Below are 17,262 nucleotides of genomic sequence, written 5' to 3'. Positions count from 1 at the left end.
GTCAGATTGAGAAGGACACAGGATACTGCTATAGACTATGACATTTTCCTGCTGAGCCTTGTCCTGCTGCTCATGCTCACAGTGAGCACCCGGGGATAGCCTCTGGGCAGAGACTGGGATGGGTGGAAGGCATGTCTTGAGATGTGTCACTGAAGACCTTGCCTATTGCAGTCAGGAATTGACTGCAGGGCTGTGCACTTCAGTAGATAGTGCTAATGGGTGGGTGTTTAAAAGGTAGAAGATAAAGAATAAAGAGTGTTTTCAATTATCTATTCATTGTTTTACTTAATTAAATATATTTTTGTTGTTTTGGGCCTCCTCCTCCTCCTTCTCTTCCTCTTCCTCCTTCTCCTTCCTTCTCCTCCTTCCTTCTCCTTCTCCTCCTTCTTCCTCCTCTTCCTCCTTCTTTGTATTATTATTATTATTTCTTTTGTTTTTAAAGTTGTATTTATTTATATGAATACACTGTAGCTGTCTTCAGACACACCAGAAGAAGGTATCTCATTACAGATGATTGTGAGCCACCATATGGTGGCTGGGAATTGAACTCAGAACCTCTGGAAGAGCAGTCAGTACTCTAACTGCTGAGCTATCTCTCCAGCCCTATTATTATCCCTTTACATCCTGACCACAGTTTCCCCTCCTTCCTCTCCTTCCAATCCCTTCGTTTTTGTTTTTGTCTAAGTATTTCATTTGGTTTAGGTTAGCCTCAGAGTTGCTGTATATCTGAGGATGACCTTAGTAAACTTCCGATCCTTTTGTGTCCATGCTTCCATGATCCTTACATAGTGCTGAAAATTGAACCCAGGATTTTGTGCATGCTAGGGAGATACTCCACCAACCGAGCTAATTCCTAGCCCCAGGGACAATGTATTAAACATAAACATTAGTGCTGGAGAGATAGCTCAGCAGTTAAGAACACAGCCTGCTTTTGCATAGGACCTGGGTTCAACCCCTAGCACCCATATCTTCAAATGGCTCACAACCATCTTTAACTCTTGCTCCAGATGATTCTGGCCTCTGTGGGCAAATGGTCTCATGTGCACACAAGAACAAATGTACAGAATCTTAAAAAATACAATCTTGAAACAAATAGGACAAAATATTTTCTAATTATTATGACTTACAGTTAATTAAAAATAAGACTTTATAAAGTTTTAATTTTAATTTTGTTTACTTTAAGTGCTAGGGATTGTCCCAGTGCGAAATCTACCACTGAGCACTATCCCCAGGCTACTGTTTAATTTTGGAAGCAGGTGTCTTTGTGTTCCCCAAGTTGGTTAGTTGATCTTTCTTTCCTTACCCTTACCCTCACCCCACCCCCTCTCCATGGTTTTTCTCTGTAGCCCAGACTGGCCTGGAACTTGGTTGGTCATGAATTTCTGCTCCAGTCTCCCAAATAGCTGAAACTACAGTCATATGCCCTCCTCTGGCTCTAGTTCCTGGTTTTCAAATAGTTTCAATTCATTGATACAGTTACTGACTCATGTTCTAAAATCCACAGTGAGTTTTGTACCTCTGTGCTATTTCCAGGAAATTTCATGTTACATGGTTTTCCCTCCTTTATTAGTAATTTCCTGAGTAACAACTTTATAGCAGGCTGTAGAATCCAATCTAGAATGAGATTCAGATAGAGGTAACTCAGCAGTAGAACCCTTGCCTACAGTTCCATCCCCACTTACACACAAAAAGAGTAAAATTCGTGTTCTCTGGAGGAGCTAGCAGTCCTATAGTACAGGCTCTCCTTTCAGCGGGTCTTCTAGTATAATAGAAGTCTTCCTATAATCAGCAGTAGGAATCTTCGTATTAAGACCTTTCCCAGGGGGCTAGTGGATGGCTCAGTGTAGAAAAGCATGTATTGTTCTTGCCCAGGACCCAAGTCTGGTTCTCAGCACACATATTGAAAGGAAATAAAACTTGAGACATGTGATTCATGTAATTTATGTCAAATAGCCCAAAGAGTTGTTTGTGAGCTTTGAAACCTGGGGCTGAGAACATAGCAGAACAGGCCAGGACATGCCCGGGCAGGCCCGTCGTTACATGTCCTGACTGGCCTAGTGCCTACCTATCTCCCACCCTTCTGATAGTCTGTTAATGTTTAAATGGACCAATCATGTAAAACCGCGCCAATTCCTCCCCCAGCCCCACCCCTTTTCTATAAAAGTCCCTAGCTCCCAAGCCTCGGGGTCGAAACCACTGTCTCCTGTGTGAGATACGTTTCGAACCGGAGCTCCGCCATTATGGCTCCACCATGTGGTCGACACCTCTGTCTCCTGCGGGAGATATGTGTCGGCCCGGAGCTCCATCATTAAACTACCTCATGCTTTTACATCAAGATGGTCGTCTGTTCGTGATTCCTGGGTGCGCGCTGAACGACAATTGAGTGGGGGTTTCCCCACTAGGTTCTTTCAATATCAGGCAGCTCACAACTGCCTATAACTCTAGCTCCAAGGGATCCAAATAAGTCTCCTTTGGGCACTTGCCCTCATGTGCACATACTTAAAAACACAGGCATATACATACACACATAATTAAAAATAAATCTTAAAGACCTCGCCAAGTCTTCTAATATATAGTAGGCATTCAGTTTTAATGAATACTAATGTAATTTAATTGTAGTTTGCATTTGACTTTGTTATTTTTTTTACTTGACTGATTTCTCTAAAATATAACAAATGAATTGAAGGTTTTAGATAACAGTGGTGGTCTAATTGTTTTCTTTTTAAGATTTTCACTTATTTTTATGTGGATAAATGTTTTCCTGAATGTATTCAAGTGCATGCCTGCTGTCCAAGAAGGACAGAAGACAGCACCAGATCCCTGGAACTGGAGTTACAGGAGCATGGGACCCTCCATGTGTGGGAACCAAGTTCAGGCTCTCTGCAAGAGCAATAAATGCTTCTCACTGCTGAGCGGTCTCCAGCTACCACTCCTCCCAGGTTTTGAGATAGCATCTTATTTAGCCAGACCTGAAGCTTGCTAACTAAGGCTGACCTTGGACTCCTTACGTGCCTGTCTCCACTCCCAGGTGCTGGCTGACAGCGTAAGCATAAACCACCACGTCTAGGTTATGTTTAGCTTTTGGATGCAATCATTTTTATTATTTTCAAGTTTTTAATTTGTGTGGGGGGGGGAGAAGGAGGGGAAGGGAAGGAACTCGGGAGGGAGGGAGGGAGGGAGGGTCCATTTATGCTTTTTGTATGCAAATGCTTGTGGGCAGAAGAGGATCATTCAATCCATTCTCTTGGAGCTAGATTACAACAGTTTTGAGCTGCAGATGACTGAGTTGGGAAGTAAACTCAGGTCCTCTGAAGAACAGCAAGCACTCTGAGCACCTCTCCAGCCCCTGTCTTTTTCTATTTTTCCTCTGGTCCCCCACACACCATCGCTACATACTGTACTCCTGAACTATTCCCTTACTCTGACTTTTTGTTGTTCTTTTAATTTTTTTCTTATATGTATTTTTTAATACTGTAAGTCCTTTCTAGATTTAATCATTTATTTTATGGGTATGGGTGTTTTACCTGCATGTATGTCTGTGTACCATGTGTCTGCACACAGAGGCCAGAAGAGGGCGTCAGATCCCCTGGGACGGGAACTACCTGTGATTGTCAGCCACCACATGGAACCTGAATCTGCTCACCTATAAGAGAAGGACTGCTAAGCTGTCCTCATAGCACCTTGAATGCATTTTTAAAAAGAAAATTAGGACAATAATGGATATTCCTTCTGTGATTCTTTTCCATTCAACATCATATTAGAAACATTTTTATCATTAATTTTTCTATGATGACACATTACTGGCAAAAAGTCCATGGCTTGCTTTACCATTCCTTTAGTGTTGGGTAAATAGGCTTATAGAAGGTTGCTCACTGCCTTTCCCCCTCCTCCCTCAGGAACAAAACCCCTGTTTTGTTCCAAAAAGTAGGGCTCTGGTGGCAAGGGGAACTTTCAGACTCAAGAAAGGAAGCCTTTTATCCCAGGCCAGGGAATAATTTCTGATTGTTCTGACCTTGTTAAAGTAAATCCTGCCACTTGTGATTAGCCTCAGGATATCACAGGCTCATTCTGCCTGGTGATGCATAAGACAGCTCTCTGGTGCTATTCTTGGTTTTTGTTTGCTTGGCTGCCCTATGGGCAGCTTCCTATGTGAAAAGACTCTTGGGAAGAAAGGTAAAGCTTTGGGCTTTGCCTTATTTTGTTGATGCAGAATCTCACAAAGTCCAAACTGGCCTTGAGTTCATTTTATAGCCAAGGGTGAGTCTGAACACCTACCTTTGTCTTCCCCAGGCAGCGGGTGCAGCCTAAAGCTTTTGGACATCTATTCCACCCTGTCAGTTAAATGTGGATGGGTGTCCCAAGGCAGCCATTTTATGGCTGTGAGGACTGTCCTGTGAGTCACAGAGGAATGAGTAGCAGGAGCGGGCCTGGTTTCTGTGACAGTGTTGAGACCATCACTGAACATCTGTGTCTCCACCTCTTATTTAATTAGAATGCTAATTGGCTTTGTGGCTGTGTCTTAGATTTTAACTTTTAAATTATATTTTCTGTGTGTGTGTTTATATGCATGTCTATAGAAGTCAAAGGACAACTTATAGGAGCCAGTTCTCTCCACTATGTGGGTCCTAAGAGTTGAACTCAGGTTGTTGGGCTAGCAGTAAATTCCATAACCCACTGAGTTATCTCTCAGGCCCAGCTAATTAGATTTTGTATCACTATACTGAAAATGGCACAAACTTATTTTCCATTTTTTGCTCTGTACATTGCAGAAGTTAGTGTCTTGTAGAATATTCCTTGAATTTACAAAGATATATTACTGTATGGGGTGGAGTGGGTGGGTGTGTATGCTACAGTGCTCAAAGGACACCTTTGTGGAGTTTGTTGTGACTTTCCACCTTTATGTGAGTACTCTGATTGAACTAAGGCTCACAAAGCAAGCCCTTTACCTACTGGTCATCTTATCCGGATACATCGTTGATGGCATGACAGACTTTAGATCATAGTCTTAAATGTAAGTTCTTGATTTTCTACTGAGAATTTTGTATGCTAGTTTCTATATAATTTGTTTACCATCTATGAATTTGAAATCAGTAGGGATAAAGGGAGATAGGAACAACTAATTTAGATGGATCACTCAGGGCAGGCCTTTCAGAGATGAGGATATTTGGGTAGAAACGGGAATGACCTTCAAGAGAAAGCACAGCTGAGTGGGAGTCCCTTGTGCGCAGAGGGCACAGAGAATGAAAGCTCAGTGACAGGGACAGCCCAGACAGTAGCAAGGCTGGGCGGGCGGGGTGGGGAGGAAGAGCTGCTGCAGGCAGACAGACAGACTGACAGATAGGCAGACCTTGCAAACCATAGTCAGGGAGTTTAGATTTGTTCTGGGTGTGATATGAAGCACCTGCGTTGTTATTTTAATTGCTATTTTTTCTGATGTGGGAGGCTTTGGGAGGAGCAGCGCTGCCATATTTGTGTCTTACAACAATTACTCTGACTGTTATGTAACCTGGGACTGCTGGAGCCTAAAGACAGGCACAGAAACCCCACTTAGGAAGATTATCTAATAATGCTTGAGACCAGGTGTGCTTCTCCAGAGGTTTTCAAGTATTGAAGGATTTGCATAGATTTTGCCAGTGGAGCATGCCTGTCCAAAAGTAAAATCTTCGAAATGCTCCAGAGGCAAATCTTTTGGAGTATCACAGTGGCATTCACTGAGGTTCAGATTCTGCAGTATCTCAGATTTTGGAATTTGGTAATCAGTCTGTGATATGGATAAGAGATACCAGTAACAAATTAGGATGGACAGATGGAGAGACAGACAGATACACATACACAGACACATACAGATACGCAGTATCTCTCCTCCTCCTCCTCCTCAGATAAATGAAGGAGAGTACCCACCTTATCTGCACTCAAGGGTTTTCACCCTTCCGGTCTCCTCTTTAGTGTCAGGCTTATTAAACTTTCCCATGTTTCTTAACTAGATAAGCATGCATTTCGTATACTCCTGACTTTATAAAGGGCAACATCCCATACTCTTTTCTATACTCAAAATGACTCTGAAACAGTTTACATAGTTCTTTCTCATTCCTTGCTATAGTGTCATGGCGTTGCTTAGCATGTGTGTGTGTGTGTGTGTGTGTGTGTGTATGTGTGTGTACACATGTGTTCATTGTCAGTATTTTACTATGATAATGTTGAGAACTTTTGCATTGTCTTTACCATGCAATTTACGTCTTGTCTTGTCTTTTGACAAGGTTTCTCTGTGTAGCCCTGGCTGTCCTGGAACTTACTCTGTAGAGCAGTCTGGTCTTGAACTCAGAGATCCTAAGTGCTGAGATCAAAGGCATGCATACCACCCAGCTTTTTTTTTTTTTTAGATTTGTTTTATGTATGCGAGTATTGACCAACATGTATGTATGTAGCCCATGTATGTGCCTGGTAGCCCAGAGGTCAGAAGAGGGCATCAGGTACCCCAGAATTGGGGCTAATAGATGTTTGTAAATCACCATGTGGGTGGGTGCTGGGAACTAAGCCCAGGTCCTCTGGAAGAGCAATGAGTGCTCTCTCTTACTGCTGAGCCATCTCTCCAGCCCCAGTGCTCCTTCATTCTTACATGATAGAAACATGTCTGTCTGGATCTCTAGTCAATGAAATTTCTTCCCTACAGCCCATGCATTCTTGTTAAACTTCATTTTAACCTGTGGACCCCTCATTCGTTTGTCACTTGTTGGGTACTATGTAAGATTAGATCTAAGTTTACTATTTTTTTGAAATGGCATCTAACCCCAGAGCTGTTTCATTAAAAAGCTCATTACCCCAGGGATCTCCTCCACCCTGTTTTTATGAGATGAATTTTTATACTGTAGTGCAGGCAAGTCTCCAATTCAAGGCAGTTCTGCTCTAGCCTACTCGGTGCTGGGGTTCCAGGATGAGCTGCCATGCACAGCTGTTACCTGGTGATTAGAGATGCCGCCTTTATTGTGTACAGATGTTCATATGAACTTGGATCTGTTTCTGGACTACTGGAAGATTGAGGCATGTGGCAGGGCACAAGGATTTTATTTTATTTTATTTTATTTGAACTGAAGTTTTATTATATAACCAGGTTAGTATAGAAAGTAGTCTAAGCTAGCCTTGAATTCATTGCTCTTTTTGCCTGAGTACAGGGGTGACAGGCCTATGCTACTTCATCTGACTCAGGACATTATGTTTTTGTTTCTGTATTTGGTTTTGGTGTTGTTGTTGGTGGTGGTGTTTTGTTTTTTTGTTTTTTGTTTTGGATACAATATGTCATGTGACCTTGAACTACTGGTTCCTCACTGATTCTTCTGCTTCCATCTCTTAAGGGCTAGTATTATGGGTATGGGACATTATGTATGTTTATGGGTCCTAGGATCAAACTCAGGACCTTGTGCACGGTAATCAGGCACTCTACCAACTGAGCTGCAACCCCCAGCTTTTTGTTGCTGCTGTTGTAAATATTATTCGTGGGGGTGGGGGTGGTTATTCTATTTAGACCATATAGTTCTCAAAGACACAAAAACCTTTAGTTTTAAAATAAGCCTTAAAGCACTAGAGCTGGGCAGATATCAGCCCTCTATGCTCTTTTGTCTACTCCCCTGTCAATAACCCTGAGATATCACTTGTGTGTTGTGCCTGGGCTGCTCCTGTTCTAACAGGCTGGCCCTCATGGCTGTGCTCTCACCATTCATCTCCCCCACAGCGACTTCTGCCTTCTCCCCCTCCTCCTTGTTGTGGTCCCTGCCTGAGCCTTCTATCTGCCCTGCCCCTCTCTTCTGTACAGCCCAGGCTGTAGGCATCTTTATTAACCAATCAGAGATAACTTGGAAGCAAGTTTTATACAACTAAAGCTGGCGTATGTAAGGATCTGTTCTTCTCAGAGCAGCGAGATCTTGGGGTATAGAGTTTAGCATTTGAATATCAGCCTCACCAGAACAACTGCCATACATGTTTATTTATGTATTCAATTGTATATCCTATCTTGCTGAATTCTTTCACTAAGCTACTTTTTATCATTGATTTTTCAGGGGTGTTTTTTAGTTATACAATTATATTGTCAGCTTTTAATTTTTCCTTTACCCATTCTAAAGCCTTTACTTGGTTTCATTTGTCTAGTTATATTTGCTAACACCTTTATTGTAATGCTGAATAGTAACAAATAGTTAATATTTTTGCCTTGTTCCTGGTCCTAGTGTTTTTCCATTAAAAAAAGAATGATGCAGATTTTACAACTATAGTATGTATGTGGGTAGCTTTGCCTAGAGAGTCCTCAATATTTAGATACTTAGAGGTTTTTTGTTTTGTTTTGGATACTTAGAGATTTTAAAGAAGGTTATTAATTTTACCAAATTTAAGGATAACATGCAAAAGCTCGAAGATTACATTTACAACTTGGGACTTACAGTGAGATATACCATATAGCACATCATTTAGATTTAGATCAAATGTGTTTATGTATTGTCATGGTCATGAAGAACACTTATCCTCTAATTGTGTCTCCTAGTGTGTGCTGTATCTATGGAGCTTAAAGATTAACCATCCTAAAACATTGTTTCTGCTTCGAGGAAATCATGAATGCAGGCATCTTACAGAGTACTTCACCTTCAAACAGGAATGTGAGTATACATCTCTCCAGAACAGTCAGTTATCTCAGGTGCTGCCACACTCAGTTAAGATCATACCTTCAAAATGAAAAACTCAAGCCAGGCTTGGTGGCTCTTGCCTGTAGCTCAGCGCTCGGGAAGCTGAGGCAGAAGGATCACCACAACTTTGAAGCCAGCTTGGGCTATAGAGTCAGACACTGTTTAAAAGAAGATGGAGAAGAAAAGTTCAATGCTTTTACATTGCTTATCAGAGAATGAGTTTGTTTAGCACACACACTCCACTATACTCACATGGTAGTCTCCATTTGACAAGGTTATAATTGAGTCGCTTCACTAGACAGGTTATAATAGCTGCCTTCTTCCCAGTATAGCTTGAAAGGAAAGGTCAGAATTATTAAAGAAAATTGTAATCCAGGCTTGATAGACATATCTGTAATCCCAGCACTTGAGAGGTGGAGACAAAAGGATTAGGAATTCAAAGCCAGCCTTGGCTATGTGGTGAATTCAAGGTCAGTTTGAGCTATATGAAACCCTGTCTCAAAAAAACAACAAAAGAGACAGGATCTTCAGATCATTCCAGCCCCAGAAACTTCCTGAAATAAACACACCATCAGATAATAACCAGGAAGGGTTTCAAAGTAGATTTACTCTTGGTAGGGATTTAAATTGGTGTCAAGTATTTGGACAGCAATTTTGAAATATTTGTGAAGATTGGTTTTGTATTTGTGAAGTATACATTCTCTTCTCTCAGTATTTTGACTGCTAAAGCAACTGTCAGGAGTTTAGTGACTCCCACAGGGCTCATGTCACAGCAGAAGTCAGGATTCTCTGTAGGCTTTGCTCAGCAGGGACCATGGTATGTGAGGACTGTATTAGAATCTTCCTCTGAGGCTAGTAGTCGTTTAGAGTCCTTGCAATGATGGATTAAAGTCCTTTCTTCTAGCTCCCAAACTGGGGGTGAACGGTGGGGGATGTCACTCTCACTCTCAGTTTTTAAAGATTGCTTTCAAGTTTTTGACATGGTTCCCAAAGGTAGTTCCCAGTGTTGACGTTGGCTTTCTTCTGGCCCTGCCTGGATGAGTCTCTGACTTCTGCAGTCAGAGCTGGAGGAACCCTGTGCTCTTTAATGGTTGGTGTGATCAGGCCAGGTTCATCCAGAAGACTCTTCCCTTTCCGTCCGGTGAAGTGTAACAGTGAGAGGCTCATCGTAGTCAGAGTCCCACGGACTTGAAAGCTATACAGAGTGGAAGCCATTGGAAGTCATGTTACAATTTGTCTAGCACAGATGGACAGAAAACAGTAGATATTTGCTTCTTAAGGATGCTCATTGCAGTGTTAATTATAACAACAAAAAAAATTAGATGTCAATAAAGGGCCAATTAAGTACAATATATGAGTATCAGAAAGGGGTGTCGGAATACAGAGTTAGGAAACTTTATGGAGTCCAGTCTTTGCTTCACCTCATTTATGTGGATTTCCAAGGTCGATCTCAGGTCTGCAGGCTTACACAGCAAGTGCTTTACCTGCTGAGTCATCTTCCTGGCCCCCAAAATAACCTTTATAGCAATACTAGACCACTGTTTAAATATTAAGGGATCTGTGTGTGCTATATGGAGAGATGCTTAGATGTGCTATTAGCTGAGAAAAACCATTGGCTGACTTGCACATTGTGCACAGAAGTCATTGGCACTAGTGTTACTTCTTGTGCTGGGTCAGAGGATCTTATTTTAATGCTTAAAATATTTGAATTACTTTTTGCCACTATTTTGAACTACTTCTGTAATTTTTTTCAAGCTGCTAACTTAAAAACAATGCAATTGCAAACCAAGTATTTAAATGGCTTTTATTTGTTTTCTTTTTTCTTCTTTTCTTTTCTTCCTTTCTTCCTTTCTTCCTTTCTTTCTTTTTTTTTTTTTTTGTGACAGTGTTTCTCTGTAAAACATGGCTATCCTAGAACTCAAGCTGTAGATCAGGCTGGCCTCAACCTCAGATATCTGCCTGCCTCTGCCTCTGCCTCCTGAGTGCTGGGATTAAAGGTGTGTGCCCCCACTGCCTGGCTTAAATAACTATTTTTTAATATTTAATATTTTTATTTTGTGTATGTGCACGAGGAGCATGCCATGCTTGTGTGGAAGTCACAGAGTTGATTTTCTCCCTTCTGCCATGTGGGTACTGAGGATTGAATTTAGGTACAGGCTCAGCAACAAGAGCTGTGTCCCACAAGCCATGTCTCTGGCCCATATACAGGTTTTGAAGCTCTCCTAGCAATCCAGGTGTATGCAGTTGGTTAAGAATAACTGCAGGGAGCAGGGCGTGGTGGCGCAGACCTTTAATCCCAGCACTTGGGAGGCAGAGGCAGGCGGATTTCTGAGTTCGAGGCCAGCCTGGTCTACAAAGTGAGTTCCAGGACAGCCAGGGCTACACAGAGAAACCCTGTCTCAAAAAACCTAAATAAATAAATAAATAAATACAGGGCTACACAGAGAAACCCTATCTCAAAAAACCAAAATAAATAGATAGATAGATAGATAGATAGATATGACTGCAAGGCTAGTGAGATGCTGAACACTTGCTACTGAGTTTGACGATCTGAGCAGTTCCCAGGAAGCAAAGATCTGATTCCTGCACATTGTTGTCTGCCTTCCACATTTGTGACATTATATGTGTGTGAGCGTGGACACACAAGGTATGAAAGAAAAGCATAACTGTGCCAGTGTCCCTGAGAACTCCCAACTCCTTGACTATTTGAAGATTTTAAAGTACTTTGCAGTTTCTCTAACATATACTGGTTTTGCCTAAAAAATTACATAATATATATAAAACAGGCAACAACGGACCTGGGATCTGCTGGATGGAAGTCAGCTACTTGCACTTAGAGTTAAGTGAGCAGCAAGGACATGGCCTGCAGGTGCCTTGCTCTTCGTGAGGTGGCTGTGCTGGTTTCCATTTGACAGAGGGTTTTCTGCATTGCCCTGGCTATGCACAGCTCATTGGTTTAGGCTCCTTGTTTGGCTTGGTTTTTAAGGGACATTTACTGTAATTTCCCGCCCTGTTCTCCCCTTTTAAGCCACAATTTTTATTTGTTCTTTTATGGGTTTGGTGCTGGAGAGTGAAGCAGATTTTGTTTGTGATCAGTATAATTGGTCCTGAGTATTTTTAGAAGATAGAACAATAGACTCAGGAAATGCTTTTAAGTTTTTTATTTTGCCCAGAATTCCTCACCTCATGTCTCTTGTCTGCTGGCGCTCAGTGTGCTCCTAGCTGTACTCCAGCCTAGTCACTCCGTCTGCTGACATACTAATGTACACATATAAAATGTTATTCCTATATGAGGAAAGAGCACGTATGTGTGTTCACTGACAGGCTGATCTCGTCTGTGGGCCACTGTGGCTTTTAGAATCAGAACCATATAATTACTGCTAAGTGATGCTCGGTGGCAGAATGTGCAGCTGCGGGCTTTTAAGGAGTGTGGTTTTCTTGTCTCATATCAGTTTTATTTATTTATTTATTTTTGAAACAGTTCTATTTTTACTTTTTGCTTTAAGAAAGAGTCTGAGTTCCCCAGGTTGGCCTTGAATTTTTGGGCCTCCTCTTAGCTCCTACATAGCTGGGATCACAGGCTGATGTCACCAGGGTCACCAGGCCTGTATCACATTTATTCTTACTTATACTGAGAGACTTATTTTTCAATTTCTCTTGTTTTCTCTAAAGCACAAGAAAATTTGAGGGCTGGAGAGATGGCTCAGTGGGCACTGACTGCTCTTCCAAAGGTCCTGAGTTCAAATCCCAGCAACCACATGATGGCTCACAACCACCCGTAATGAGATCTGATCCCCTCTTCTGGTGTATCTGAAGACAGCTACAGTGTGCTTACATATAATAAATAAATAAATCTTTAAAAAAAAGAAAATTTGAATAACAAACAAACAAAAAAAGAATAACTGATATCTTTTGGGAGGTGTTTTTAAGACAGGGGCTTGTTAGACTACCCAGGATGGCCTTGAACTACCTCAGTACCTACTGCTGGCCTCAAACAATTAGTGGGCCTTCTGCTTCATCCTTCTGAAATTACAGGCATGTGTTACAGAGCCTGGCTAATAGTTAACTATCTGCCTACTGTTTCTTATTGTTGTGTACTTAGAAAGCAAGAAGTGTAGCGAGTGTCTTGACCCCGTCTCATAGTTTTGGGTCCAGATATCTCAAGAGGATTAGTTTGTTGTTCCCCAAACCTCTTTTTGATAGCTTACTGACAAGTTCCAGAAACTTTTGTAATTTTCTAAAGGACACAGCACTGTTCTAAAGAAGAATACTGTTCGTCACAGTATTTGGAGTAGCAGATTGGTGTGGTTAGATTATGGCATATCCATAAGTCTAGAGCTGTATAATTTGTTTTCTTTTTAACTACCAAGCTGTTATCATAAGAAAGACAGAATTTTATCTTATCCCTGGGGATTTCTCAGCTAGGCTAAAGAAATTGGTTTGCTAATGGCCTGTACCATTAGTCCCCAGCACAGGTGACAGTGGACCCTGGGGACTTGGGGCCAGAGAGAGAGGAGAGACAAAGACAGAGGGGGAATCTTTAGTGAATGCAAATGAGAATTAAGAAAATATATGCTCAATAGCTAGGTTATGGTTTCTTATACATGATGCTGACACTCAAAACTTCCTGGAATTCTTTTACAATTTTGTTTTATTGCTGGCCATGGGTGGGGTGATGTTTGCCTGTAATCCCAGTACTTAGGAGATGAGTTAAGATCAGATTGGACTATATGAAACCTTTTAACTACAGTTTGTTCCATCCTGTTGTATTATTGGCAAGAGTTAAACCTTATATAAATGTCTATAATATAGACATTAATTTTTCATGAAAATAAAGCTCTTTAATCAGCTTATTTGACCTTTTGGAATGATATATTTTAGTATTTAAATTCTATTTAATTTAAACTTAAAAATAGTGGTGGGCATAGTGGCACATTGCCAGTAATCCCAGCATTCTAGAAGCTGCCAGTTCAAGGCCAGCCTGAGCTTCATAGTAAGATCCCATGTTGACAGTTCACAGAATGAGGGTATAAACATTTGGGAGAGCACTTGCCCTGCATTCTCAAGGCCTTGGGTCCCAACCCCAGCACCATAGTTTGGAAGAGTCTGAGAGGGTAGTTAAGAATGTGGATGTGACTTCTCTGCCACTGAAGCTTGCAGTTATGAGCACTGCGCCCAGTTTTCTCCCCTTTTATGTAATTGTGTGTTATATTTATATGTATGCTTATGTGTGTGTCTGTGCCTGCTGCTCTCAGAGACCAAACAAGGGCATCTAATATCCTGGAACTGGAGTTGCATACCATTGTGATTCACCATGTGGGTGGGTGCTGGGAACTAAACCCAGGTCCTCTGGAAGAGCAATGAGTGCTCTCTCTTACTGCTGAGCCATCTCTCTAGCCCCAGTGCTCCTTCAATCTTACATGGTAGAAACATGTCTGTCTGGAACTCAGTCATGGAAATTTCTTCCCTATTGTGTGGGTTTTGAGGATTGAACCCTGGCTCTATGGTAGAGCAGACAGTGCTCTAACAGCTGAATCACCTCTCCAGTTGCCTTCCTCAGTTTTTAAATGAACATGGGAATGTGCCTACTTCATAGAGATTCTGCGAAATGATCACTTAACACATAGTTATAACCATTGTGTGCCAGGTGTAAATACACCTCTATCCTCATAGCATCATGACTTATAGGGATTATCATTCCCATTATATAGTCGGGAAAACACATGGAATGGAAGCATTTGCTCAAGATTCCAAGCTAGAAAGCTAACAACCAATCTAAGGACCAAACTAAGAGAGTTAGGTTACAGGTCATTTATCTGACAACTGACTGGCTCAGGCATTTAGCTCACGGATATATACTGTGGTCACTATACATGTAAGTGTACTTGCTATATACTTATAGACATGTACTCATCAGAGAACATTAGAAAAAATAGGACTGGCCAGGTGTGGTGGCACACGCCTTTAATCCCAGCACTTGGGAGGCAGAGGCAGGCGGATTTCTGAGTTCGAGGACAGTCTGGTCTACAAAGTGAGTTCCAGGACAGCCAGGGCTACACAGAGAAACTGTCTCGAACCCTGTCCCCCCCCCAAAAAAAAAAAAAGAAAAAAGAAAGAAAAAAAGAAAAAATAGGACTATGGTTACTGTCTCTAGTCTAATCCCTCGGGGAATGGTAGCATAGGACGGCCTGTTTGCGCACATACTAATATGCCGTACATGTCTTTTCACCTGATTTGGCTTTTGTTCTCCTGTTTTGGTTTACAGAGTGGCTCGGTACTCTGTGCATACTTGCTGTCTCTCCACAGATCTGGCATTGTTTGGAAGTAAGCTAAGGACTTTTTCTGAGTCATTATTAGGATGAAAGGCATACTAGATGATGGTGTGGACCATGAATGCCACTTAGACTCTTACCTATACTCAAGTTTAGGATTCTTATAAAGGAATTTTAATTGACATTGGTAACAAAGGTGATTCTGCCTTTGGATTTTTAGGAGGAAATATCTAGCACTGACCACATGTTAAAGATTCTTTGTTTGCTTTTATTTTGAACAGATGTTATACTCACAGCTGGATCTGCTTTTGAAATAGCAAAGTGAGGCTGTAACTGTAAGGAGGTGCATCCCTGCACAAACTGAGCTCATGTTAAAGTTAGATATGCTATTGAATACAGTCTTAACCGCCTCTGTGCCAGTGTGAAGAGAGCCCTCAGATTCCATTAAACCCAAACCTGAGTCCCTCAGTATCAGCCACAAAGAGAATGTCTGGATTGTTATGAGAGGGAGGCCTTCTCACCTTCGTTTATACTTTCCTTTGTTTTGTTTGTTTGTGTGTTCGAGATGGGGTTTCTCTGTGTAGCCATAGCTATCCTGGAACTCACTTTGTAAACCAGGCTGGCCTCTAATTCACAAAGATTCATTTGCTCCTGAGTGCTGGGATTAAAGGTGTGTGCCACCATGCCTGGCTCCAGTTTACAGTTTCCTATATGGACTGTAGGGTTTCCTTGTGTATACTGTCTTAGTCTTCTCTACTAGCATTCACTCTAAAGGCACAGCTTGACTTTAAATCCAAGGTCAACTGTATAATCTGTTTGTTACTATTCTAACAAAAGACCTGAAGCTGTGAACCTTATAAAGAAAAGAGCTTTGTTTAGCTTATAGTTTTGGAGGTTTCAGGGTATGATACCAGCATTGGTTTTGAATTGATGAGGACTTCATGTTGGGAGAACACATTAAAGAGAGAGAGAACACACAAGGCCAAAGATTAGAGAAGAGCCCTACTGGAAGAACTACTGAGTGTCTCACAACACATCTTCCTTCTGAGGGCAGTGCCCCCAGTGACTTCCCACTAGGCTCCACCTGTTCAGGTTTCTCTTCTTAAAGGTTTACACTGTGTGGTAACATCCCACACTGAAACCCACACATCCCTTGAGAGATACATTCTAGTCATAGCCACACCATAACACCAAGAAGGAAAATGCTGGTTTTTTTTTTTTTAAGCCCATCTTTAGAGTTCTTACCTGTTACTTCATGTCTTTTTCTTCTTAGAGAATTGTGGCACACCTACAATCTGCCCACTTAGGAGTATTTCCTTGTACCATAGTTCCAACTTGACAACCACATCAAAATATAAAATGCAGGAACTCGAGAGATGTCTCAGAGGATAAGAGCCCTGGATTCCCTAGAACAGAATTTAAGGAGAATTGTAAGCTGCCATATTTGGGTACAGCTAGGTAAAGCTTCCAGCACCCACATAACAACAGGTAGCTCCCAAGTGCCTGTCATCCAGGTCCAGGGTCTACTGCTGCTTCTGAGGGCACCTGCACAGTGCACATAACTTAGGTAGACATACACAAATAAAAAATAAATTCAGAAATGCAAAACAGTCTATGTCTATGTAAAGTACACTAGAGTAGTAATAATTTTCCTACACATTTTTTAATGTAAGGGCTGGAGAGATGAAGCTCTTAGTGGCTAAGAGCTGCTCTTCAAGAGAGGACCCAGATGGCAGCTCACATCTCTCCTGAACTCCAGTTCCAGGGGATCCAGCACTCTTCTGGCTACCTCCCCAGGCATGTGCTCAGTGCATGAACACACACACAGGCAAACTACTCATACACGTAAAAATAATCTTTTTTAAAAACAGAAAAAAATGAGCCCAAAGGTTTCTGATACAGAAATAGTTTTCAGTACTGTGGAGACAGTTCCACATGGGGTGGGGCTGGGATCTACTTTGCCTGGGAAGCCCCAGGGATCAGCAATGCCAGCATTGTTTGTAAACGCTTAATGGCAGAATTTGAGGATCCTAAAAGGACCCTCAGGAGCCTAAAGCCGTAACCTTCCTCCAGGTAAATGATGCTCACTAATAAGACATGGGCAGCCACCTGCCTTATCAGATTTCCTGGGCAACAGAGCTAGAAAGTTAATCTAAGGTCATACTTATCTTTAGAAAGGGAAGAGTGTTCGGTTAGCCCTTGTGTGCAACTCTAAAAGGACATTTTCTCTGGGACAGGGTCTTCAGACTTGCCTGTAACCAGTGGCTTCCGAGCTGGCTTCACCTGGTTAGTCTCTTCAGTATGGCACTGTTCATCCCCTGACT

The 17,262-nt window shown here is 41.8% G+C and overlaps 1 protein-coding gene and 1 long non-coding RNA gene across 12 annotated transcripts in view; one reads left to right on the top strand and one right to left on the bottom strand.

The window, feature by feature from the left end:
• Ppp3cc (protein phosphatase 3, catalytic subunit, gamma isoform) overlaps positions 1-17,262 on the top strand; it is a 71,673-nt gene that overhangs the window by 24,538 nt on the left and 29,873 nt on the right. For 10 of the 11 annotated variants that reach the window (XR_003950829.1, XR_003950828.1, XM_030247691.1 and 7 more), the window contains one exon: positions 8,528-8,639. The exons of the other annotated variant lie outside the window; for it this stretch is intronic. Coding sequence is in view for 7 of the 10 variants with exons in the window: in XM_006518714.4 (XP_006518777.1) it covers positions 8,528-8,639 (112 nt within the window). In the remaining 3 variants the exon portion in view is untranslated. The remainder of the gene's footprint in view (positions 1-8,527; positions 8,640-17,262) is intronic. 11 annotated transcript variants of the gene reach the window in all.
• Gm33790 lies at positions 9,255-16,340 on the bottom strand. The gene is made up of 2 exons (XR_001781331.1): positions 16,184-16,340; positions 9,255-9,861 (listed from the first exon to the last, which is right to left on the bottom strand). It is a non-coding gene; the product is annotated as a predicted gene, 33790 (long non-coding RNA).

Source organism: Mus musculus, chromosome 14 (assembly GCF_000001635.26).
Source record: "Mus musculus strain C57BL/6J chromosome 14, GRCm38.p6 C57BL/6J".
NCBI classification, from domain to species: Eukaryota; Metazoa; Chordata; class Mammalia; order Rodentia; family Muridae; genus Mus; species Mus musculus.
The sequence above is the reverse complement of the archived record's forward strand: the minus strand, read 5'-3'. Positions and strand labels throughout refer to the sequence as shown.